We start from the raw sequence: 26031 nt of genomic DNA, 5'->3' as shown, positions 1-26031 counted from the left end.
TATAGTACATTTTCCCTTTAAAGGTAGAACAGGGAAGCTTCTCAGACACCTATGTCAGTATTGTCCCTGTGGCATGTAGTATTGGCAATTGCCTACCCGGAACCAGAGGGGCTGCTCGGTTAGATGAGGCTGTCAGAGGCATGATGGACCTCCACAATAGCTGTGGAAATGAGACCATGAAGCGGACATGTATGTGATTTATTAGAGAAAATATCATCAAAGTTGATGACAAATCTACAGATAAAATCTACACAATGATCTGTTAAAAGCTAGGCATGAAATTGCCGTCTCTGGGATATCAGAGAGAAAAAAGGATCAGTACCTCTTCCAGTGCTCTTGGGGGCGCCTCTGAGCTACGTAACATCTACAGTATGTATTCTGTAACATTTGGTAAGCATTTGAAAATATACATAGAAACATGAGTGCCAAAGTATAATAAAACTTGCATTCAAAACTACAGGTAAGTCTTTAGAAGAGTGAGGGATGGGTAATTTCATAATGTTGAGTGAGTCTCACTTGCAGTCTGTGGGAAAGGCACATGAAACACATATCACGTTCTCATCTCTGAAATGACAGACGCAGAGTTTTGTCCAACAACGTTTTCACACACACATAATGTGCACTGTCCCAGTAAAAATAAACTCAAACTCAAACGTACACACGCACATGGTCGATAATGTCTGTTGTATCAGTGTTGTTTCTCCATGTCTCTCTGATGAACTCTTTTGGTGTCTTGAGGCCACTCAGTAACATGTTTGTCCCCTCACTACTCTCTGGCCACTTGGTACGACCTGGGAAAAAACACACATGACGTCAATTAATGAAATGTCCATTTACAGTATCCAGGGTCAATTCATCTAAGGTCAGATAATCAAATTTAAATGAATCAAACATTGATTATTCTAACATCAATTCATCAAATGCAAAAAAAAATATTTACAGAACTGTACATGGCTGACAAACCAATGGATTACAGCCAAACAATGCTTTAAGCCATTTGTCAACAATAGGATCTAAGTCAGCAGTCCATTCAGTGATTATGACTGATGTCAAGACTGACTTTAAACACTTACTCTATACAGTGATTTATCCATGTTCACAGTACTGTATCTACATAAACTCATTTAGGCACACAGATACTCACTCATGGTATAGATAGAATACAGTAGCATTCAATACCAACACAGAATGATATCCCTAACCATTGCAACCCTGCTGGTCCACTTGGCTATTTACGTTGTCCCTTTATAGTCAGTCACTTCACTGGAACACTTTCATTACAAATACTTTTGCATGATTGGGCCTGTGTTCCATAATGAGGTCACAGCCACAAAAGCATAGCCACAGTTGTGTCAGTTGTAGTATGTGAAGCTGAAAGTGACGTGTGTGGTTGGGTGTATACTATATGTGTGCGTGAGTGTGTGTCACATTGATGTAAGTGGCTAAAGAGGACTACTCACTTCCCTGTGCCCACATGACACCTAGGCATCCGGCATACTTTACCACCTGTGTGATAGAGAACGAGAGAGACAGAGAGGAAGACAATAAGAGGGATATAAATAGCTGTTTTTATGATAACAGTACAGTATTAACAGCGTGAATACGACAAAGAAAAGAGACATGGAGGGTAAATGTTTTCTACTCACAGCTAATGACCATAATACCCAGGATGAAGAGCGCTGCAGCCATAGACAGACCAACAACACGGAGGAAGTAGTAGTCTGAGCACAGACACAGTGACACATAGATGAGTCTATTACCATGTGATTGTAACCCATGTTTGGAGGCATTGTGGTATTGTGGATTTTAGCTTGTATTTGTTCACTTCGCAAAAAGTCAGATCCTCTTACCATAATTGAATGGTTCATCCCACTTTGCGTCTGTGACCAAAGAAAAATACAATATCACTTAGTTGTTTGAAAGACAGTACTTGCATTGTGTGTTTTTAGAACATAATAGGTATAGCCTATATTCTTGCAAAAAAGAGAGAAGTGGGTCACTTGGGAACAACAACACAATGAGATGACAACAGAGCGGTCTGGTCCAATTGATGTGTTGTTGAAGCCACATCTAACCCTTATGTAAGCCTGCACAGTGCAGAGGGACACACTCAGAGACTTCTTATCTCTTACATCAGCCACAATCAAGCATTAATCTGAGGACAAGTTAGAGACAGTGAGCTGAGGTGCTCTGTTTCTGTTTCACAACTCCTCCAAGGGTTTTGTTTGGGAGACGGGGAATTGTGATACTGTCAAATTTGCTGTGAGATAACAATAACAAACCCCTCCAGATTTAAGGCAAAGTTAGGCTAGGAAATGCCTTTGTTACCCCAGGCAACAGGAGAAAAGATGGTGGTTTTTTCAGAGGTGGTTGGAGATGGTGTCACTATGGAGAGAGAGAGCGAGAGATAAAAAAAAAATTAACATTTTCTCTGTCAGCATTTTGAGTCCTTATCTCTGTCATATGGACCTGTACATAATTACATCTCATTATATTCCAGGTGCATTCCTTTTATGTTCCACTCCCTTTTTTTTTAATAGAATTTCTGCATATTTAAATGGCACGACTCTCATAGGAAATCGGGTCAGTCTAATTACATTTTTTAAAGCATATCAGTGGTGTCCCTGTCAGGTGCTGTAAAATCCACTGTCTGTCTATCTTAACGAGAAAGGGGAATGTAACATTCGCTAATTACAGAGCTAATTCGATTTTAAATTGCATGCACCCTTGACGTGAAAGACAGAACTGGTTATGGGATTTTCTTGATAGCAAAGCATCCATTCACTATAGCTCTGTTGCAGTGTGTTTCAGGGACTACCAATAGGAGTGTTTATTTTTCAGGGAACAGGTAATTCTTATATGTCAAGGAGGGAATAAGAGGTTTGTTATTTACCTGTGGCGGTTAAGGACTTAGCCGTGGGTGTTGTTGACTTGTTTGTGTGAGCTGAGGAGAAAAGCAGAGAGGATGACATTGAGTTAGAAGTGTGGCCTTGGTCTGTGGCAAGGCCACACAATTTGAACTAGAAATGTAATTTTATATGAAATAAAATTGTGTGACTTGCTTCAGCTCTTTAAAATGATTTGTGTGGTAGTTGAAGAAGTTTGAAACGTTTTCATTAAGTGAAGCAGTGAAATATAGTCAAAGTTAAATATATTAAAATATCAGGTCTGATTACTTTGATAGACTGCTATATCAACCTTATTACTGGAGTGTGGGGTGTCATGTAAAAATGCCCACAGTGTGACATTGCTCACATTCAATGATTATTGTGAGCAAATGTATAAACTTGTGATTGGCTGGGATTGTGACATCACAGCATGAAATAGCTCACAGCTTGAGAATTCTCACTGGCCAATTGGATATCTGTGTTTTTTTAGGTAGATAACGTCAGTGCCTGACTGAAATTGACACTAAAGTAATGACCACTTTTTAAATATATTATTGTTTGTTTTGAGCTTCTGTCTGGGCTGACTAGTTAGCTTGCGTCAGGTAACTTTAGCAAATGGGTGGAATGGCGAGAGTTAGCTGTTTATGTGTTAGCATAGCGAGTGCTGCATTGCCTTTTTGCTGGAGAAATGTTGATTGGTAGAAGTTCTGATTTCAGATTTATACAGCAGAGAAATAGACGAAGATTTCATAGCCTCCACGGTTTTGTCTAAGTTGTTGGGAAAGTAGCTGACTTGTGTCAAAAGCTACATTGTTTACAGTGAATAGAATGTTGGAAGTCATGGGAGTTTTCAACAATGGGAGATTTAGAATGTTGAAAAAATCTCATTACAGTGGATAAAGTTGTTTTAGGAGGACAAAAAGTCAAATAGTTTAAAAAGTAAACATTTTATCAAAAACTTTTATGAAAGAAACTTAATCCAGATGGAATGGCATTTCTATTTTAAACTGTGTAAGAGGAGTGGTGTTCCAAATAACTACAAGTCAGAAATAAGTGATTCATCCTTTAAATTGTGGCATTTAAATGTTTTACTTAAGTGAAGTAGTGAAATATGTCAAAAGTACATATTTAATCATAAATAACTACACTTTTAGTCATAAGGAATTAGAAAAGTTGTAGGCTATTATTTTGCATCTAGTGGAAGAAGTTTAGAAGTTTGTTAGGCTGGTATAGTAGAGGCAGTGACTGTTTTATAAATAGCTATGGTAGCCTTTAGTGGGAGACTAGGTAGTAGTAAGTGGCCCAGAAGTACTAGTAGCAGTACACTGTAGTAGTAATTCTGAATGTTTTAGGTAGGTAGGCCATGGGTTAGCTATAGTAAGTGGAGTCAATATTGTAGTTTAGTTAATGAGTGTGGGGGGTTGTTATAGTGGTTAGTTTAGTGGGTTGGGGTGAGCTGTGTGGCATAATCAGTCTTATGTGCTCCCCCAGTGCTATAATCTGATTGGTAGAAGATAGTATGTGGAAAGGAATAGTCCCCAGTCCGTTAAAAGGTCACTTTAGTCCACCAACCCCCAAAATGAAACAAAAAGACTTTCAGTAAACAGTAAAATTAAGAGGTTTTGATGACCAGTATGTCATACCCTCTATGTTTGTGTCTTACTTGCTGGGAAAATGGTCAACATTTCAGTTGTTCGTAAAAATTGAGAAGAAAAGTAGTTGATTTGCTTACTAAAACAGCTGTATCGTTTGATTGGTAGAAGATATTTCTGTTCTGATTTCAGATTTAAATAGGATAGAAGTAGACTAAGATTTCATACCCTCTAAGTTTTTGTCTAGCTTGTTGAGAAAGTGGTCAAAGTAGCTGATTTGTGTCAAAATCACATTGTTTACAGTGAATAGAATGTTAGAAGTCACAGCTACCGAATGGGAGTTTTTAAAGAGTCATTGCCTATAAAAATCCCCTTGAAAATGGCCTGTGTGGCGTCGATATGAGTCAGAAACAGTTATACTAGTGTAAATAGGATAATTTTGCTCATGAAGTCAGTCTTGTCTACAACGGAGTTTGGAACCTCCAGGCCTCACAACGAGTAAATGAAAGTTGTGTTTTGAGTTGATGATGTCCTTTTTCCCACTAACATAGGGTGAACAGCTGCGGTGATTGCTCTCTATTCAATGTAATAGACGGTGAGACTGATCTGCCCAGCAGCTCTGACTTTGTTTACATAAGACATGTCGCACATTTTTTTACTTGAGAAATACTGCACAGAATGCCTTAGTTAGATGTGAAATTGTGCAACTAAAACATCCTCTGCAAAGACTTCAAAGTTATTTAATATTTCTTGAGTATATCTTAGATTCATTCTGGGGATTTTGAAGAAGGGAAACAGGCTTCCGCATCTATAGTGTCTCATGGGGGACAAAAATCATTAACCAAATGCGGAATCAGTCAGGAAACACACCGCCAAGACTGAAATCTGTTTTTTCTAATGAGAAACAGAAAAACACACGTGCCAATCAACGTGTTCAGTGGCTTTTTAACAATGGTATCTTTAGAATGTAGAAGAAATCCCATTAAAGTAGGTGAGGTTTATTAGAAGCTTAATAGGTTAAAAAGTATGAATGGTTTCAATCACACTGGTCCTGACCGGCCTGCGTGTTTTTAAAGGTTGAATGCCGTTTCTAGCTTAAACAGTGTAAGATGAGCAGTGTTCCAAATAATAAGTACAATTTCTTCTGTCGCAAGTTCCATTAATGAAATAGTCTGAAATAAGTTATACATTATTTAAAGTGTGTCTTCTTTCGCAAGTCACCGTAATTCCTCAAATTGATTACAGCTACTGAACCAAAGCTAGTTATGAGGAGGACAAAGTAATTACAAACATTGGTGAGCTAGCTGCCATGGTATACAGACATTGATTTCCATTCATCCTGCTGGTGAAAAAGATTTTAAAAAAAAGGTCCTATTAAGAGTGAAGTTCTTGAGATTAACGGTGAGTTGTGGCAGGTGGAAAGATATAGAGAAATATGAAATAGCCCCATGTGACATCATCTAGAAATGACAAAGAGGACTGTACCAGTTCTGGCTGGAGAGGGAGTCACTTTCACCGGTCGATTGGGGTGTGTGGTGGTAGGGCTCTGAGCAAGGGACCCTGTTGACAGAAAACAAATTACATTTCAAGCATTACATGAACAAAGCAGTTGGGTAAAAGCTAAACAACACATTACAAGACAGTCGGAAGCACAAAACATAGCTTCCAAATAACTACAATAAGTTAGAAATAAGTGGTACATCCTTTAAATTGAGGCATTTAAATGTTCAATGCGAAGTAGTGAAACATAGTCAAAAGTACATATTTAATCATAAATAACTACAGTCAGACTACTACACTTTTAGTCATAAGGAATTAGAAAAGTTTTAGGCTATTATTTTGCATCTAGTGGAAGAAGTTCAGAAGTTTGTTAGTGTTGATAAATTGAGGCTGGTATAGTAGAGGCACTAATTGTTTAAAAAAATGTTAAAGTAGCCTTTAGAGGTTGACTAGGTAGTAGTAAGTAACCCAGAAGTACTAGTAGCAGTACATTGTAGTAGTAATTCTGAATGTTTTAGGTAGGTAGGCCATGGGTTAGCTATAGTAAGTGGGGTCACTATTGTAGTTCGGTTAGTGAGTGTGGGAGTTGTTATAGTGGGTTTGTTTAGTGGGTTGGGGTGAGCTGTGTGGCATAATCAGTCTTATGTGCTCCCCCAGTGCTATAATCTGATTGGTAGAAGATAGTATGTGGACCATTATCAAGTCCCTTTAGTCCACCAACCCCCAAAAAGGAAACAAAAAGACTTACAGTAAACAGTAACATTAAGAGGTTTTGATGAAAAGACAGAAGGTTTTGGTCCCTCTGGTCCCAGGTCCAGCTCTGCCTCACATCTGTACTCTACTTCACCCTCATATCTTCTGTGGGTGATGGTGATAGTGGAGGACATATTCACTGATTCCTTTGTGGAGTCATTAAACCTTTGAGTCTCTATAGTTTCATTCCCTTTGTACCACCTCACAACCAGGTTCTGTAGAGGAGCGATGTTCTGGATGTCACACTGCAGCTGGTACTCCTTCCCCTCCATCATTGGACCAGAGTGGCTCAGAGGAGAGATAGACACGCTGTCTGGAGTCTCTAGAGACAAAATAGTTACATATAGTGAAATATAATTGCTTTTACTGACAAAACTCACAAATATAAGAAAAAGAAAAACAACTTACTATAGAGAATGACAGAGAGAATCTCTGTACACTGACTTCCATTTTGTGACTTGACGTAGCATTTAGGTTCTATTGTCCAGTCCATGAGGCTTCTCACCGTCCAGGTGACAAAGTTTACATTTCCATGCAAACCTGTATCTCCGTACGTGGCCTCCCACCCCATCCCCTCGGGGTCTGTGGATGATGTGCAGTTGACTGAGACTGAGTCTCCATATCTCACCACTACTCTGGGAGGGTTGAGCTCAACAGGACAGGAGGGATGTGTAGGCGCACCTACAGTTCAGAGCATGACAGAGACCATAATCATATCATTTACTTTCTCAAGCAGACTTAGCTTAAACAAAAAATATATCCCAAGTATAGGCCTAGAATGCAGAACAAATAAAAAATAGGTTGCATTAATGGCCTTTTTCAGAAGGCAGTTTCTAATCAGTAACATTAAAGCTGCAAAATGCAACTTTTTGGGCGACCTGACCAAATTCACATGGATATGTGAGTTATACAGTGGAAAGAAAAAGTATGTGAACACTTTGGAATTACTGGGATTTCTGCATAAATTGGTCATAAAATTTGATCTGATCTTCATCTAAGTCACAACAATAGACAAACACAGTGCGCTTAAACTAATAACACACAAATTATTGTATTTTTCTTGTCTATATTGAATATATAATTTAAACATTCACAGTGTAGGTTGGAAAAAGTATGCGAACCACTCGGCTAATGACTTCTCCAAAAGCTAATTGGAGTCAGGAGACAGCTAAAATGGAGTCCAATCAATGAGACGAGATTGGAGATGTTGGTTAGAGTTGCCTTGCCCTATAAAAAACACTCACAAAAGTTTTGTTTGCTATTCAGTAGAAGCATTGCCTGATGTGAAGCATGCCTCGAACAAAAGAGATCTCAGAAGACCTAAGATTAAGAATTGTTGACTTGCATAAAGCTGGAAAGTATCTCTAAAAACCTTGATGTTCATCAGTCCACGGTAAGACAAATTGTCTATAAATGGAGAAAGTTCAACTGTTGCTACTCTCCCTAGGAGTGTTCGTCCTGCAAAGATGACTGCAAGAGCACAACGCAGAATGCTAAATGAGGTTAAGAAGAATCCTAGAGTGTCAGCTAAAGACTTACAGAAATCTCTCAAACATGTTAACATCTATGTTGACGAGTCTACGATACGTAAAACACTAAACAATAATGGTGTTCATGGGAGAACACCTCAGAAGAAGACACTGCTGTCCAAAAAAAACCATTGCTGTACGTCTGAAGTTTGCAAAAGAGCACCTGGATGTTCAACAGCGCTACTGGCAAAATATTCTGTGGACAGATTAAACTAAAGTTGAATTGTTTGGAAGGAACACACAGCACTCTGGTTGGAGAATAAAATGCACAGCACACCAACATCAAAACCTCATCCAAACTGTAAAGTATGGTGGAGGGAGCATCATGGTTTAGGGCTGCTTTGCTGCCTCAGGGCATGGACAGCTTGCCATCATCGACAGAAAAATGAATTCCCAAGTTTATGAAGACATTTTGCAGGAGAATGTAAGGCTATCTGTCTGCCAAATGAAGCTCAAAATAAGTTGGGCGATGCAACAGGACAACGACCAAAAACACAGAAGTAAATCACAACAGAATGGCTTCAACAGAAGAAAATACGCCTTCTGGAGTGGCCCAGTCAGTCCTGACCTCAAACCGATTGAGATGCTGTGGCATGACCTCAAGAGAGCGGTTCACACCAGACATCCCAATAACATTGCTTAACTGAAACAGTTTTGTAAAGAGGAATGGTCCAAAATTCCTCCTGGCCGTTGTGCAGGTCTGATCCGCAACTACAGAACACATTTGGTTGAGGTCATTGCTGCCAAAGGAGGGTCCACCAGTTATTAAATCCAAGGGTTCACATACTTTTCCCACCCTCCACTGTGAATGTTTACACAGTGTGTTCAACAAGGACATGAAAACGTATCATTTGTAGTGTGTTATTAGTTTAGCCAGACTGTTTGTCTATTGTTGTGACTTGATGAAGATCAGATCAAATGTTATGACCAATCTTTGCATAAATCCAGGTAATTCCAAAGGGTTCACATACTTTTTCTTTTCACTGTTGATATGTCATTCTTCATTGAAAGCAGGTCTAAGAAGTGACAGATCACTTCCGTGTGAACTATTTCTATGGTTCCGGTTATCAAGTTTAGTTTTTGCTTTCAGTTTTATACACCAGCTTCAAACAGCTGACAATACAACATTTGTGGCTGTGCAAAATATATTTCACGTCGGTTTAGATGGTAAAATAATTCTCTACACTATACAGTGCATTCAGGACATATTCAGACCTTTGACTTTTTCCACACTTTGTTACGTTACAGCCTTATTCTAAAATGGATTAAACTGTTTTTCCCCTCGTCAATCCACACACAATACCCCATAATGACAAAGTAAAAATAGTTTTTCTAAATGTTTGTGAATTTATGAAAAATATACAACTGAAATATCACATTTACATAAGTATTCAGACCCTTTTCTCAGTACATTGTTGAAGCACTTTGACCGCGATTACAGCATAAAGTCTTCTTGGGTATGACACTACAAGCTTGGCACACATGTATTTGGGGAGTTTCTCCCATTCTTTTCTACAGATCCTCTCAAGCTCTGTCAGGTTGGATAGAGAGCTTTGCTGCACAGCTATTTTCAGGTCTCTACAGATATGTTCAATCGGATTCAAGACCAGGCTCTGGCTGGGCCACTAAAAGACATTCACAGACTTGTCCCGAAGCCACTCCTGTGTCATCTTGGCTGTGTGGTTAGTGTCGTTGTCCTGTTGGAAGGACCTTCGCCACAGTCTGAGGTCCTGAGCATTCTGGAGCAAGTTTTCATCAAGGATCTCTCTGTACTTTGCTCCGTTCATCTTTGTTTCGATCCTTACTAGTCTACCTGTCCCAGCTAATGAAAAACATCCCCACAGCATGATGCTGCCGTCACCATGCTTCACCGTAGGGATGGTGCCAGGTTTCCTCCAGATGTGATGCTTGGCATTCAGGCCAAAGAGTTCAATCTTGGTTTCATCAGACCAGAGGATCTTATTTCTCATGGTCTGAGAGCCTTTCCGTGCCTTTTGACGAACTCCAAGCAGGCTGTCATGTGCCTTTTACTGAGCAGTGGCTTCCATCTGGCCACTCTACCATAAAGGCTTGATTGGTGTAGTACTGCAGAGATGGTTGTCCTTTTGGAAGGTTCTCCCATCTCCACAGAGGAACTCTGGAGCTCTGTCAGAGAGACCATCGGGTTCTTGGCCCGATTATGTCCAATTAATTGAATTTACCACAGATGGACTCCAATCAAGTTGTAGAAACATCTCATTGATGGTCAATGGAAACAGGATGCACCTGAGCTCAATTTTGAGTCTCATAGCAAAGGGTCTGAATACTTATGTAAATAAGGTATCTCTGTTTTTTTATCTTTTATAAATTTGCTAAAATTTCTATAAACCTGTTTTTGCTTTGTCATTGTGTGGTATTGTGTGTAGATTGCTGAGTATTTTTTATTTATTTAATCTGTTTTAAAATAAGGCTGTAATGTGGAAAAAGTCAAGCTGTGTGAATACTTTCCGAAGGCACTGTACGTGTCGACTATTAGAATATAAACACACAGCCTACTCTTTTTTTTCCCTTTCTTTTTTTTTCTTTTTTTTGCAATTAACTGAATTACTTACCAGAGGAGAAGGATGGGAAACACAAGACTCTAATATTTGTGTAAACTGTTCAGAATTGTCTTCTGTGGGTGTCACTGAGTGGGCTGATACCCCATTTCATGAGTGCACAATCCCTAGGTTAGACTGTACAGTGCAATATGAATGTTCAATACACACAATTAGCTGACTGGGTAGGTGATTTGTCAAATAAACAAATTATTGTATTTTGTAAAATTTACAACAACATTCCAACCTTTATTTTGCCTTATTTAGTCCAAATATGGCATGAATCCACTATTTGTATCTGTTTGCATCAGTTTCAATGCGATACTTTTATTTTGATGGTGAACTGACGATTCTACTATTGTGGTCAATTGTTATTGTGGCTCAGTTCACATAGGTGCTTCAGTACATGGGGTCGCTATTGTAGTTTGGTTTGTGTCAGTGGGGTTTCTTATAATGGCTTAGTTTATTGAGTTTGGGTGAGCTGTGTGGCATAATCAGTCTTATTTGCTCCCACAGTGCTATGATTTGATTGGTAAAATATATTTATGTTCTGATTTCAGATTTGAAAAACGGAGAACTATAAGATTTCATACGCTCTACGTTTTTGTCCAAGTTGTTGGAAAAGCGGGCAAAAATGCAGTTCTTCTGAAAAGTTGGGAGAAAGTTGGCAATGTTGTTACTAAAACAGCTGTATCGTTTGACTGGTAGAACATATTCTATTCTGATTCCACATTTGAATAGCAGAGAAGTAGACTAAGATTTCCTACGCTCTACGTTTTTGTCTAACTTGGGAAAGTGGTCAAAATGGCAATGCTTTCAAAAGGTTGAGATAAAAGTACATGATGCTCTTACTAAAACAGCTAAATTGTTTGATTGGTAGAAGATATTTCTGTTCTGATATCAGATTTGAATTGCAGAAAAGTAGACGAATATCAAATAAAATCAATTCCAAGTTTATTGGTCACACACACATGGTTATCAGATGTTAATGCAAGTGTAGCGAAATGCTTGTGCTTCTAGTTCCGACCATGCAGTAATATCTAACAAGTAATCTAACAATTTCACAACAACAAGGAATGAATAAGAATATGTACATATAGATATATGGATGAGCGATGGCCGAACGGCATAGGCAAGATGCAGTAGATGGTATGGAGTACAGTATATACATATGAGATGAGTAATGTAGGGTTTGTAAACATATAAAGTGGCATTGTATAAAGTGACTAGTGATACATTTATTACATCCGATTTTTAATTATTAAAGTGACTATAGATTTGAGTCAGTATGTTGGCAGCAGCCACTCGATGTTAGTGATGTCTGTTTAACAGTCTGATGGCATTGAGATAGAAGCTGTTTTTCAGTCTCTCGGTCCCCACTTTGATGCACCTGTTCTGGCCTTGCCTTCTGGATGATAGCGGGGTGAACATGCAGTGGCTCGGGTGGTTGTTGTCCTTGATCTTTTTGGCCTTCCTGTGACATCGGGTGCTGTAGGTGTCCTGGAGGGCAGGTGGTTTGCACCTGGTGATGCGTTGTGCAGACCTCACTACCCTCTGGAGAGCCTTACGGTTGTGGGCGGAGCAGTTGCCGTACCAGGCGGTGATACAGCCCGACAGGATGCTCTCGATTGTGCATCTGTAAAAGTTTGAGTGTTTTTGGTGTCAAGCCCAATTTCTTCAGCCTCCTGAGGTTGAAGAGGCACTGTTTTGACTTCTTCACCAGGCTGTCTGTGTGGGTGGACCAATTCAGTTTGTCGGTGATGTGTACGCCGAGGAACTTAAAACTTTCCACCTTTTCCCCTACTGTCCCATCGATGTGGATAGGGGGTGCTCCCTCTGCTGTTTCCTGAAGTTCACAATCATCTCCTTTGTTTTGTTGACGTTGAGTGTGAGGTTATTTTCGTGACACCACACTCCAAGGGCCCTCACCTCCTTCCTGCAGGCCGTCTCGTCGTTGTTGGGAATCAAGCCTACCACTGTTGTGTCGTCTGCAAACTTGATGATTGAGTTGGAGGCGTGCATGGCCACACAGTCATTGGTGAACAGGGAGTACAGGAGAGGGCTGAGAACGCACCCTTTTGGGGCCCCAGTGTTGAGCATCAGCGGGGTGGAGATGGTGTTTCCTACGCTCACCACCTGGGGGCGTCCCGTCAAAGTCCAGGACCCAGTTGCACAGGGCGGGGTCGAGACCCAGGGTCTCGAGCTTAATGGCGAGTTTGGAGGGTACTATGGTGTTAAATGCTGAGCTATAGTCGATGAACAGCATTCTTGCATAGGTATTCCTCTTGTCCAGATGGGTTAGGGCAGTGTGCAGTGTGATTGTGATTGTGTCGTCTGTGGACCTATTGGGGCGGTATGAAAATTGGAGTGGGTCTAGGGTGTCAGGTAGGGTGGAGGTGATATGATCCTTGACTAGTCTCTCAAGCACTTCATGATGATGGAAGTGAGTGCTACGGGGCGATAGTCATTTAGCTCAGTTACCTTAGCTTTCTTGGGAACAGGAACAATGGGGGCCCTCTTGAAGCATGTGGGAACAGCAGACAGGGATAGGGATTGATTGAATATGTCCGTAAACACACCAGCCAGCTGGTCTGCGCATGCTCTGAGGACACAGCTAGGGATGCCGTCTTGGCCGGCAGCCTTGCAAGGGTTAACACGTTTAAATGTTTTACTCACGTTGGCTGCGGTGAAGGAGAGCCCACAGGTTTTGGGAGCGGGCCATGTTGGTGGCACTGTATTGTCCTCAAAGCGAGCAAAGAATTTGTTTAGTTTGTCTGGGAGCAAGACATCGGGGTCCGCGACGGGGCTGGTTTTCGTTTTGTAGTCCGTGATTGGCTGTAGTCCCTGCCACATACCTTTGTGTCTGAGCCGTTGAATTGCGACTCTACTTTGTCTCTATACTGACGCTTAGCTTGTTTGATTGCTATGCGGAGGGAATAGCTACACTGTTTGTATTCGGTCATGTTTCCGGTCACCTTGCCCGGTGTCACGTCCTGACCAGCAGAGGGCGTAATTGTATTAGTTTTGGTCAGGACGTGGCAGAGTTTTTGTGTTATGTGTTAGTTAATTGGGGTTGGACTCCCAATTGAAGGCAGGTGTGTTGAGTTGCCTTTGATTGGGAGTCCTATATAGTAGTGTGTGTTTTTCTTTGGGGTTGTGGGTAATTGTTTCTTGTTTAGTGTGTTTGCACATGACATGACTGTTGGCTGTCGGTTTTCTCAGTTTGTTTTTGTATAGTGTTCTCTTTTGCTTTATTAAATATGACGAACACTAACTCCGCTGCATTTTGGTCCATTCCTGAAGACAGCCCTTACAGAATTACCCACCACAACAGGACCAAGCAGCGGAGGAATTCTGGCGAGGACTGGGGAACACAGCGGATAAGGGAACACGAGAGGCAGCCCCAAGAAAATGTTTTGGGGGGCACAAGGGCTGTTTGACGAGGCGAGGATGGAGCTCCAGGCCAGCTCCCCGTACCATGTTTAGGCTGAAACAGACTGGACAGGTCGCGTGCTTTGGGGTTGGGGCTGTGGTGACGCCTGGGATTTTCAGGCCGGTAGGCACAGTACCAGCGCCCCGCATGTGCCAGGGCGAAGTAAGCATCGAGCCTGAAGGGGTGATGCCAACCCTGCGCTCAAGACCGCCAGTGCGCCTCTACGGTTCAGTGTTTCCCGCTATACACACTAGCATGGAGGTGCGTGTCTCCAGGCTGGCACATCCAGTACCAGCCCCACGCATCAGGCGTCTAGTGCGTCAGCCCAGCCTCGCCAGTCAGGAGTCGCCAGAGCTGCCCGCCAGAGCTGCCCGCCAGTCAAGAGTCGCCAGAGCTGCCCGCCAGTCAGGAGTCGCCAGAGCTGCCCGCCAGTCAGGAGTCGCCAGAGCTGCCCGCCAGTCAGGAGTCGCCAGAGCTGCCCGCCAGTCAGGAGTCGCCAGAGCTGCCCGCCAGTCAGGAGTCGCCAGAGCTGCCCGCCAGTCAGGAGTCGCCAGAGCTGCCCGCCAGTCAGGAGTCGCCAGAGCTGCCCGCCAGTCAGGAGTCGCCAGAGCGGCCCGTCTGCCCGGAGCTGCCAGAGCGCCCCGTCTGCCCGGAGCTGCCAGAGCGGCCGTCTGCCCGGAGCTGCCAGAGCGGCCCGACTGCCCGGAGCTGCCAGAGCGGCCCGACTGCCCGGATCAGCCAGAGCGGCCCATCTGCCCGGATCTGCCAGGGTGCCCCGCCTGTCCTCCGGTCCAGCCCGAGTGGCCCGCCTGTCCTCCGGCCCAGCCCGAGTGGCCCGCCTGTCCCCCGGCGCAGCCCGAGTGGCCCGCCTGTCCCCCGGCGCAGCCCGAGTGGCCCGCCTGTCCCCCGGCCCAGCCCGAGTGGCCCGCCTGTCCCCCGGCCCAGCCCGAGTGGCCCGCCTGTCCCCCGGCCCAGCCCGAGTGGCCCGCCTGTCCCCCGGACCAGCCCGAGTGGCCCGCCTGTCCCCCGGCCCAGCCCGAGTGGCCCGCCTGTCCCCCGGCCCAGCCGGAGTGGTCCGTCTGCCAGGGTCAGCCCGAGTGGCCCGTCTGTCCGGCGCAGCTATCGGCGCCACCGAAGTGGGCGACACCGAAGGTGGAGCGAGGTTCACGTTCTGCACCTGAGCCACCTCCAGGATAGGTGGGTTGGGGAGGGAGGGTCTAGCACAGTGCCGTCGTTGACGGCAGCCACCCTCCCTTCCCTCCCTTATTGTTTAGGGGGTATTGTTTATTGGTTTTGTTGGGGTATTGGGGATTTTTTGTGTTTTCTTTTTGAAGGTGCATTCCGGGGTCTGCACCTTGAGGGGGGGTACTGTCACGTCCTGACCAGCAGAGGGCGTAATTGTATTAGTTTTGGTCAGGACGTGGCAGAGTTTTTGTGTTATGTGTTAGTTAATTGGGGTTGGACTCCCAATTGAAGGCAGGTGTGTTGAGTTGCCTTTGATTGGGAGTCCTATATAGTAGTGTGTGTTTTTCCTTGGGGTTGTGGGTAATTGTTTCTTGTTTAGTGTGTTTGCACCTGACAGGACTGTTGGCTGTCGGTTTTCTCAGTTTGTTTTTGTATAGTGTTCTCTTTTGCTTTATTAAATATGACGAACACTAACTCCGCTGCATTTTGGTCCATTCCTGAAGACAGCCCTTACACCCTGATTAATTAAAAGCAGTGGTTGGCGCTTTCAGTTTTGCGAGAATGCTGCCATCAGCATAATAAACTCGTTCACCGAATCAACGTATACATCAATGTTGTTGTTCAACGCTATCCGGAACATATCCCAGTCCAAAAGGAGGGCGAGGGAGTGCTTTGTATGCGTCACGGAAGTTAGAGTAACAATGTTCCAGGATTTTGCCGGCCTGGGTCTCGCATTCGATATGCTGATTTAGGGAGCCTTGTTTTCAGATTAGCCATGTTAAAATCCCCAGCTACAATAAATGCAGCATCAGGATATGTGGTTTCCAGATTACATAGAGTCCAATGAAGTTCTTTCAGGGCCGTCGAGGTGTCTGCTTGGGGGGGATATACACGACTGTGATTATAATTGCAGAGAATTCTCTTGGTAGTTAATGTGGTCGACATTTGATTGTAAGGAATTCTAGGTCAGGTGAACAAAAGGACTTGAGTTCCTGTATGTTGTTATGATCACACCACGACTTGTTAATCATAAGGCATACACCCCCGCCCTTCTTACTAGAGAGATGTTTGTTTCCGTCGACGCGATGCGTGAAGAAACCAGGTGGCTGTACCGACTCTGTTAACGTAGTGAGCCATGTTTCCGTGAAACAGAGAATGTTACAATCTCTGATGTCTCTCTGGAAGGCAACACTTGCTCCGATTCCGTCTACCTTGTTGTCAAGAGACTGGACATTGGCAAGTAGTATACTCGGGAGTGGTGGTTGATGTGCCTGTCTACTGAGCCTGGCCAGAAGACCGCTCCGTCTGCCCCTTCTGCGGCGCCGTTGTTTTGGGTCGCCTGCTGGGATCAGATCCATTGTCCTGGGTGGTGGACCAAACGGAGGATCCGCTTCAGGAAAGTCGTATTCCTGGTCATAAAGTTGGTAAGTTGATGTTGCTCTAATATCCAATAGTTCCTCCCAGCTGTATGTAATAAGACTTAAGACTTCCTGGGGTAACAGTGTAAGAAATAATACATAAAAAAAACAAAATACTGCATAGTTTCCTAAGAACGCGAAGCGAGCCGGTCATCTCCGCCAGAAATCAATCTGTCATACCATCTATGTTTGTGTCATATTTGCTGGGAAAGTGGTCAAAATGTCAGTTGTTTGTAAACGTTGAGAGGAAAAGTAAGTTGATTTGATAACTAAAACAGCTATATCATTTGATTGGTAGAAGATATTTTAAGATTTCATACACTCTAGGTTTTTGTCTAGCTTGTTGGGAAAGTGGTCAAAGTAGCTGATTTGTGTCAAAAGTGTGGTCATAAAGTTTTGGTCATAAAGTTAGTCTCGTCTACGACAGAGTTTGGAACCTCCGGGTGTCACAACGGGTAAATGAAAGGTGGGTTTTGAGTTGATGATGTCCATTTTCCCATTAACATAGGGTGAACAGCTGCGGTGATTGCTCTCTATTCAATGTAATAGACAGTGAGACAGATCTGCCCAGCAGCTCTGACTTTGTTTACATAAGACATGTCGCACATTTTTTTACTTGAGAAATACTGCACCAAACACCTTAGTTAGATGTAAAACTGCGCAACTAAAACATCCTCTGCAAAAACATAGTTATCTTAAATTAATTAAAAAGTCTTCCGCATCTATAGTGTCTCATGGGGGACAAAAATCATTAACCAAGCGCGGAATCAGTGAGGAACACACTGCCAAGACTGAAATATCGTTTTTCAAATGAGCAACAGAAAAACACACGTGCCAATCGACGTGTTCAATGCCTCTTTAACAATGGGAGCTTTAGAATGTAGAAGAATCCCATTAAAGTGGGTGAGGTTTATTAGAAGCTTAATAGGTTAAAAAGTATGAAGGGTTTCAATCACACTGGTCCTGACCGGCCTGCGTGTTTTTAAAGGTTGAAAGCCGTTTCTAGCTTAAACGGTGTAAGAGGAGCAGTGTTCTAAATAATAAGTACGATTTCTTTTGTCGCAAGTTCCATTAATGAAATAGTCTGAAATAAGTTATACATTATTTAAAGTGTGACTTCTTTCGCAAGTCACAGTAATTCCTCAAATTGATTACAGCTACTGAACCAAAGCTAGTTCTGAGGAGGACAAAGTATTTTTTACATTTACATTTTAGTCATTTAGCAGACGCTCTTATCCAGAGCGACTTACAGTAGTCAATGCATACATTACATACATCTTTTCCCCCGTACTGGTCCCCCGTGGGAATCGAACCCACAACCCTGGCGTTGCAAACACCATGCTCTACCAACTGAGTAATTACAAAGTAATTACAAACATTGGTGAGCTAGCTGCCATGGAATACAGACATTGATTTCCATTCACCCTGCTGGTGAAAAATATTTAAAAGAAGGTCCTATTAAGAGTGAAGTTCTTGAGTTAAGCTAGAGAGAAATATGAAATAGCCCCATGTGACAACATCTAGAAATGACAAAGGGGACTGTACCAGTTCTGGCTGGAGAGGGAGCGGCAGTAACATTCGCCACCTGAGTCACTTTGGGGTGTGTGGTGGTAGGGCTCTGAGCAAGGGACCCTGTTGACAGAAAACAAATGACTTTTCAAGCATTACACAAACAAAGCAGTTGGGTAAAACCTAAACAACACATTACAAGACAGTCGGAAGCACACAACATAGCTACTGCTGCAATTATTCTCCACAACAATTGAGTAATGTATTCCTAGCAGCAGCCAGGGTTCAGAATGTGTCCACACACAGCCAGTGGGAGGGACAAAGGGAGGGAGTTACTCAGCTAACAACAAATGTTTCCACAACTTTAGAGAACATTCCCTTAAGAGTGTCATAAAGCCATTAAGTAATGTTTTCATAGGACTGTTCTGGTAATGTGCAATGAATGTTTCCAAGAGACCATTCTCTTAATGTCAAATAGAACTTACCCAGAACGGGGTTACCATGTTCTCAGAATTTAAAATATCAATGTTCTAGACACGTTTCATGGTAACGTTGCAATAACATTCATGTGTCCAGTTTTCTGTGTTATGAGAATTTTCCATCAACGTCCCACCAAACATACACAGAACACGGTTGCATGTTCTCAGAACATACTGTATTAATGTTCTAGACACGTTTCAATGGAACATTGCTGGAACATTTCTGTGTATCGCCTTGTTACTGTTGCCGAGCCAATCAAGGCCCTGAATGGTGAACCACTGATAGCTCTTTGCCTGTTGTGAATGTTAGGGATACTCACATACACAGTGCTTTTAACATAGTGTTTTTAACTTACACATTTTGCACACTTTAAAATAGATGATTACATTGTGAATGTGCATTTACACAATAATTATTCAACATGTCTTCACCTGGGATTTGAATTTTGAACGTCTTGGTTCACGGTACTGTGATCTCAGTGATTTGATTGACTTATTTCAGTATTTTAAGAGCTTTCTGTACAGTTGTCTAATATTGTTGGGGCATGTTAAGCTGTTTTAATGATACTCCTGAATTACTATGATCAATGAAATCTTTTTTTTCTTCAGGGTACTTTTAACATAGCTGAGATTTACTACAAAGTGCACTCAACCTATTGCTTACACCTATCGAGTTGTTTCATCTACATAAGTGCCAAAGGAGGAGGGGTTAGGGTTCCTTCTGGACAGGGCCTAACTATACTGGACTAATAAGCACATGCCCTAGAGCAGGGATGGGCAACGTGTATGCCCGCGGATCAATTTAAAAGTAAAAGTAAATGATAGGAACTCAGTTGGGGTCTCAACTTACTATTGAGAGTTAAAATAGTAGAATACACAAGGTGACGTTTCAAAATTTTGTTCTGCATCAGCAGTTTTTCTCTTGTTATGTCACTCAATTAGCCCATGTCAGCATATATTTTTTTTATTGGTAAGTCTACCGGCAGCTATCTAAACTTGTAGTAATCATTGTTGAATTACCGACCGGGGGGCCCTCATTGATCTTGTTTGTCCACTCTCACACAAATTCACTACATGACCAAAAGTATGTGGACACCTGCTTGTCGAGTGTCTTATTCCAAAATCATGCGCATTAATATGGAGTTGGTACCCCCTTTGCTGCTATAACAGCCTTCACTCTTCTGGGAAGGCATTTCACTAGATGTTGGAATATTGCTGAGGAGACTTTCTTCCATTCAGCCAGAGCATTAATGAGGTCGGGCACTGATGTTGGGCAATTAGGCCTGGCTCGCAGTCGGCGTTCAAATTCATCCCAAAGGTGTTTGATGGAGTTGAGGTCAGGGCTTTGTGCGGGCCAGTCAAGTTCTTCCACACCGATCTCGACAAACCATTTCTGTATGGACCTTGCTTTATGCATGAGGGAATTTTCATGCTTAAACAGGAAAGGGCCTTCCCCAAACTGTTGCCACAAAGTTGCAAGCACAGAATCATCTAGAATGTCAATGTATGCTGTAGCGTTAGGATTTCCCTTCAGTGGAACTAAGGGGCCTAGCCCGAACCATGAAAGATAGACCATTATTTCTCCTCCACCAAACTTTACAGTTGGCACTATAAATTGGGGCAGCTTGTGTTTTACTGGCATCCCCCAAACCCAGATTCGTCTGTCAGACAGTCAGATGATAAAGCGTAATTCATCACTCTAAAGAAAGTGTTTCCACTTATCCAGACGGCGGCGAGCTTTACACCACTCCAGCCGACGCTTGGCGTTGCGCATGGTGATCTTAGGCTTGTGTGCGCTGCTTAAAGGAACATTAAGGGTAACATTACATTCTCTCTCCCTAGAATTGTTAGCTGGGTAGATAGAGTGCTGTGAATGTATTCAAAGTCTGTGATAATAATAGTCTTGAGAGCGGGCAGTGCAGCATTGTTATGAAGGGGCTGCTCTGGCCAACACAGAGGTAGATTGTCCTGGCCCTGAGAGACGTGAGAAGCAGGCCTTTGTACACACTCCACTCCCCATCAATACCTTCCAATTAACCACTCCATGATGAATCGCTACAAGCCCACTATGGGCCCACTGGGTTCCCACAAGCAAATGTGATTAGAACTGAATCAATTTCCTAACAGGGAAATCAGTTCTGTTGCTGAATCCCTGTGAGGTCATTTTAGATATTTACAGTGTGGTTCAGAGGAGGAGAGATGTCACTGAAAAACAGATACATTCGTTGGAATGACTCAGGACTGTTTGGACCCTAGGGGTCTGCGGAGGTACAGCAGGTGAGCCGCAAAAATATATGTAAAAAATGTATATATTTTTATGAATGTCTCTAGCAACAGACTAAACAAATTTTGTGCTACATACCTACAGTAGAAAAGAGGGGATATCTTACATTTAAATTATGTCTGTTTTTCTCAACTCCTAATATTGAGCTAATTACACTTATTGGAGTATCTGACATAGGCTTTGAAAAAGCTCCCGAGAATACCAGTCGCGGCGAATGATGCTAGCTGCTGGCAAGCTTTTTTGACTTGGACATACATTTTTTCCAACACATTGCTAACCTTTAACCAGCTAAACAGCTGCTATTAACCAACATGGATGTGGAGTAGGGCTGGCACATATATCGTATAATTATCAAATAAAGTCAAAATCAAATCAAATTGTATTAGTCACATGCGGCGAATACAACAGGTGTAGACCTTACAGTGAAAGTCTTACATACAAGCCCCTAACCAACAATGCAGTTTAAAAAATCTGAATAAGAATAAGAAATAAAAGTAACAAGTAATTAAAAAGCAGCAGTAAAATAACAATAGTGAGACTATATACAGCGGGTATCGGTACAGAGTCAATTTGCGGGGGCACCGGTTAGTCGAGGTAATCACAATTATCATAATACCCTCATTTCAGGAGAATGAATACATAGAGAGGGTGAAGTTAGTAATCATTTTACAAGCAGAACGGCACAGTTGGGAGGAGAAGCTTCGTTTCCAAAAGTTCAAGGTGGTCAAAATCATTCGTTTTTGAGACAGGGGTGTCACCAAAGCTGTGTTGTATTTGTTAGGTATGTCGTAGCTCATTTTGAAAGATGCATTATGATGTAATAAAAGCTCAAAAAAAAAATCTATAAAAATGACATATGACAACTGTGGCCATTTGCATTACATTTAATTGTTACCCAAAATGCTATAATCGTCGCAGCCCTAGTTTGGAGTTACCTTTCTAACTAATAGGCTATGTTAGAGTTTACACTTTTTCCAGTTATAATGTGTGGAGGTCAAAATAATGAAAACCTATCTACCAGATCTATTCATTTTGAAATGTTGGTTACTTGTCCTTGTGATTAACATTCATGTTCTGCTAACATATGATGGGGTCACCGGTTTGCCTGGGCGGGGATCCCTGGGCAAGGAAAGGTTGAAGACCCTGTTTTAGTTTGAGATGAGAAAGGGAGAGAGTGTGTATATACAGTATGTTTATATGAGAACAGTGTGTTTGACCATGGGCGCATGTATGTGTGTGAGAGAGAAATAAATGGTTCTTTTTCATGGCTTACCTGGTAGTGTGAGAAACAGACATACTGCCATCCAGTTCAGCTGAATCTGAAAGACGTGAGAGAGATGTAAGTGAGAGATTGATTGTGGTACAGAGTCTCAGCAGGGTCTGTAATTAATACAGCATTAAGCTGACTATTACTTCAGCTGGAAATCTGCAAGATAAGCAAAGGCCCTTAAGCAGCACAGGTGACACTGCAATGAATACAGATCACTTACAGGCACATCTGTTATACCGACAATAGATTACAACAGACAATTGACAACCACACATCTATCAACCTTCATTAACGCCCTGCTTGTTTGTGTGCTCCCGCTGCACGTAAACACACTCACACTCAGCCCATTACTGGGCTGAGTAACAGGTTTCAGAACCAGCTCCTATCTCTACAGTTGCTGTAATGGTTTTGTAATGATTCTCTAATGGTTTTCTAAAGGTACTTTACACAACGAGACAGACACTACGAGCTACTGTGTGGAACAAGGGATGCGTTCATGTAGGCCATGACTAATATCAGTATAAAGAGGAAGTAGCCATGTTACTGGTTTTATGTCAGTTACTGAGGCTACATGTCTTTTGAAACACAGGAAATTGTACAGGAAATTGCATAGCGGTTGTTTCTACCACTCCCCTCCCCACACCTAAGTGCAGTCAAGCACATGTTTCACGCAATGAAGATGGCTGACAATCTCAAACGAAATGTATAATACAATATACAACCTAGATGAGTGCACTCTCATTTTCTAATCCATGGAATTATACGGATGCCCTGTTTCCATTTTTCCAACTGAATGCCATGATCTCTGTATAGTTACACATATCATCACCTAGCACACAGCACATGGCCCTGATTTAGCTGTACTGGAAGGTTGAGGTCATGTGGAGATGAGAGAGTCCATGGCTATAACGGGAATCCTCCCACATGCTCCTTAGTACATTGGCTCCTTAGTACATTGTGTTGCTACCGCCGCTCCCTCAGCCATCACACTGTAAATCATGTCTCTGAACTCCTTTGTGTCGCCAATTAAAAATCTAGTTGCGGAATGAGGATCTGTCATAACAACAACACTTACAGCAATCAGGTGCTACTCTCAGAGCTTTCTCTGAGACACACAACTACTGTACAGGGTCATAATAGCTTTTTCTAATCACTCTTCATCTGCACCATATGGTAATCGTACACAAAATAACACAGGCAAACAAGTAAACACATTCATTCTGAGGAGAATTGCAATCACCCTGACAACCTTTTAGTTCTGAGAAAAAGCAGTAGTGTATACAGAAAAATAACATCATCAGTAAACCAACGAGGAACCCAATGATTATTTGTTCTAGAGGGATGGAGAGCAGAGAGCAAGGTGGATGAAGGCAGGGAAGGAGGGAGGGATTGACATCCAGAGGGGTGTTTTGGTGTTGTATCAGTACCTAGCTGAGATGCCTCCCCTGACTTATTCTGATGGCAGCATGTCCTCAGGGCAGGGGAGGCGATGACAGGTAAGCGTCAGTGGGCATCATGAGGCTTGACAGCTCAGATTAGCGGGTCACGCCAGTCCTAATTTCACTCTGAAGCCTCTGAAGCATATGTCAAGGCAAGGGCCTGTTCGCCTGGGGCTGTCCCAGCCTCCCTACCAGACTCTCTCTCACCCCTCTAACCCCCTGTCTGGCCGTCTCTATCTCACTCACTCACTCACTCACTCACTCACTCACTCACTCACTCACTGTCTGTTTATCTTTCTGTGTATCTAGGCTGTTTGACCGTCCGTCTGTCAATCTCGAACATCCGCCACACGTTCTCTCTCTCTCTGTCTCTCACTTCACATATCATACTCTCTCCCTTTCTCATGAGTACCAATGTCCCTCCCTTCTTCCTCTCCTCTTTGAGTCCCCAATGAAAGTCATTCAGCTCACCTTGGTGTCCATCCTGAGTTGTCGTGTAGTTCCAGAGCTCGTTCCAGAGCAGCATCCACGGTCCCTTTCCTCTGTGTGTCAGTCAGGAATCATTGAGGAACCGTTAGTCAACCACACCCTTCTGCTCATGACTTCCTCGTTCCATCCCTTGCTCACTGCACTTTTTTTTAAATTTCACCCACTCTTTCTCTCTCTGTTTGCTGGCTCTCACACGTGGGCCTCCCCACTTTCTTTTGTGTTCTCTGTCTTCCAGACTAGTCTCTCTCACTGTCAGTCTGCCTCAATCGTCTCTGTGTTAGTGGTTCTCGTCTGTCTGTCTCATAGCCTGACAGCTGGTGTTTGCGGCTGGTGTTTGTCTATCTGTCTCTTTTTCTTACTGTGTTTGTGTTTGCTTGTCTTTGTCTGCCTCTCTCTTTTTGGCTGCCTCTCTCCATGTCTGTGTTTCTGCGTGTCTCTCTTTTTGACAGCCTCTCCATGTCTGTGTTTCTGCATGTCTCTCTTTTTGAATGCCTCTCTCCATGTCTGTGTCTGCATGTCTCTCTTTTTGACTGTCTCTCTCCCTGTCTGTGTGTCTGCGTGTCTCTCTTTTTGACTGTCTCTCTCCCTGTCTGTGTGTCTGCGTGTCTCTCTTTTTGACTGTCTCTCCCTGTCTGAGCGTCTCTCTTTTTGAATGTCTCTCTCCTTGTCTGTGTCTGCGCGTCTCTCTTTTTGACAGCCTCTCTCCATGTCTGTGTGTCTGCATGTCTCTTTTTGAATGTCTCTCTCCATGTCTGTGTGTCTGCATGTCTCTCTTTGTGACATCCTCTTGTACCAAAAAAGTTTAAATTAAAAAAGACTTAATTCTCACAGTACTCATACATTTAAGCATCATCAAAGATTAGTGGGAAGGGAACTGTCCTTCACAGATTCAATTAGTGCAGAACTTCCAGTAAGAAAGTGCATTGAAAAAGCCTAGTACTGTACTGAGAAACATAACAAGGAAAATACCCTCACTGGGCACAGACGTTGTCAACTAACGTGAATTCAAAGTGAAATCAACAAATAAATATCAGTGTCTTTGGATTTAGGTTAAAAGTTACTAAATATCCTTACGTTTATGCAATTTTTTTCCAAATGCAATTAGTTTTCCATGTTGATTCAACATCATCACATTTGTTTTTGTGGGTTGAAATGATGCAGAAACAGCAATGATTCCATCAGTTATAGCCCAGCGGGGCGATGCTCTTGGAGAGTTGTCAGCACAGCCTCTCCAGCCACTACAATATTACACAACAGTGAGACACCAGTCCAGGCCAGTCACAATGGACAAAGGGGCCAATTCAGGCCCTCAAACAGAGGACACAGTCTTCGCTGCAGGAGTTGGGGTGGCTTTTGGACTGTCCCCATCCAGTCACGTTCTTTACTTCTCAACATGCTGTACATCCTCCTCCTTCTCCTCCTCCTCACAATACATGCCACTGGCCACACTGCATCAGACCACTGGATATAATACATTTTCTTAACCTTTTCTTCTCTTTTAGATGTCAGCAGGTAGTCTTCTAATAGGTGAATACAATCCAAATCAAATGTTATTGGTCACATACACATGGTTAGTATATGAGGTTGAAGAGGCGCTGTTGCGCCTTCTTCACTATACTGTCTATGTGGGTGGAGCATTTCAGTTTGTCCGTGATGTGTACGCCGAGGAACTTAAACTTTCCACCTT

General features: G+C 42.7%; 1 protein-coding gene across 1 annotated transcript; it reads right to left on the bottom strand.

Annotated features, from left to right (window-relative positions):
- Positions 1-423: 423 nt before the first annotated feature.
- On the bottom strand, positions 424-24377 carry fxyd5a (FXYD domain containing ion transport regulator 5a). Its single transcript, NM_001123723.1, has 12 exons — positions 24327-24377; positions 22420-22465; positions 18420-18506; positions 7142-7414; positions 6729-7055; positions 5966-6040; positions 2894-2944; positions 2329-2385; positions 1851-1880; positions 1647-1721; positions 1461-1506; positions 424-791 (listed from the first exon to the last, which is right to left on the bottom strand). The coding sequence occupies exons 1-12, from the start codon at positions 24336-24338 to the stop codon at positions 767-769; spliced, it is 1104 nt and encodes a 367-aa protein (NP_001117195.1). The 5' UTR covers positions 24339-24377; the 3' UTR covers positions 424-766.
- Between the last annotated feature and the right edge of the window lie 1654 nt (positions 24378-26031).

This window comes from Salmo salar, chromosome 02, assembly GCF_965601325.2.
Source record: "Salmo salar chromosome 02, fSalSal1, whole genome shotgun sequence".
Taxonomy (NCBI): Eukaryota; Metazoa; Chordata; class Actinopteri; order Salmoniformes; family Salmonidae; genus Salmo; species Salmo salar.
This window is presented reverse-complemented; position numbering and strand designations above follow the sequence as displayed.

Coding starts and splice junctions, on each gene's coding strand:
- fxyd5a (NM_001123723.1), bottom strand. Junction 2,386..2,893: donor TAAGTCCTTAACCGCCACAG/GTAAATAACAAA, acceptor CTCTCTCCATAG/TGACACCATCTCCAACCACC. Junction 1,507..1,646: donor GGGTATTATGGTCATTAGCT/GTGAGTAGAAAA, acceptor TCTATCACACAG/GTGGTAAAGTATGCCGGATG.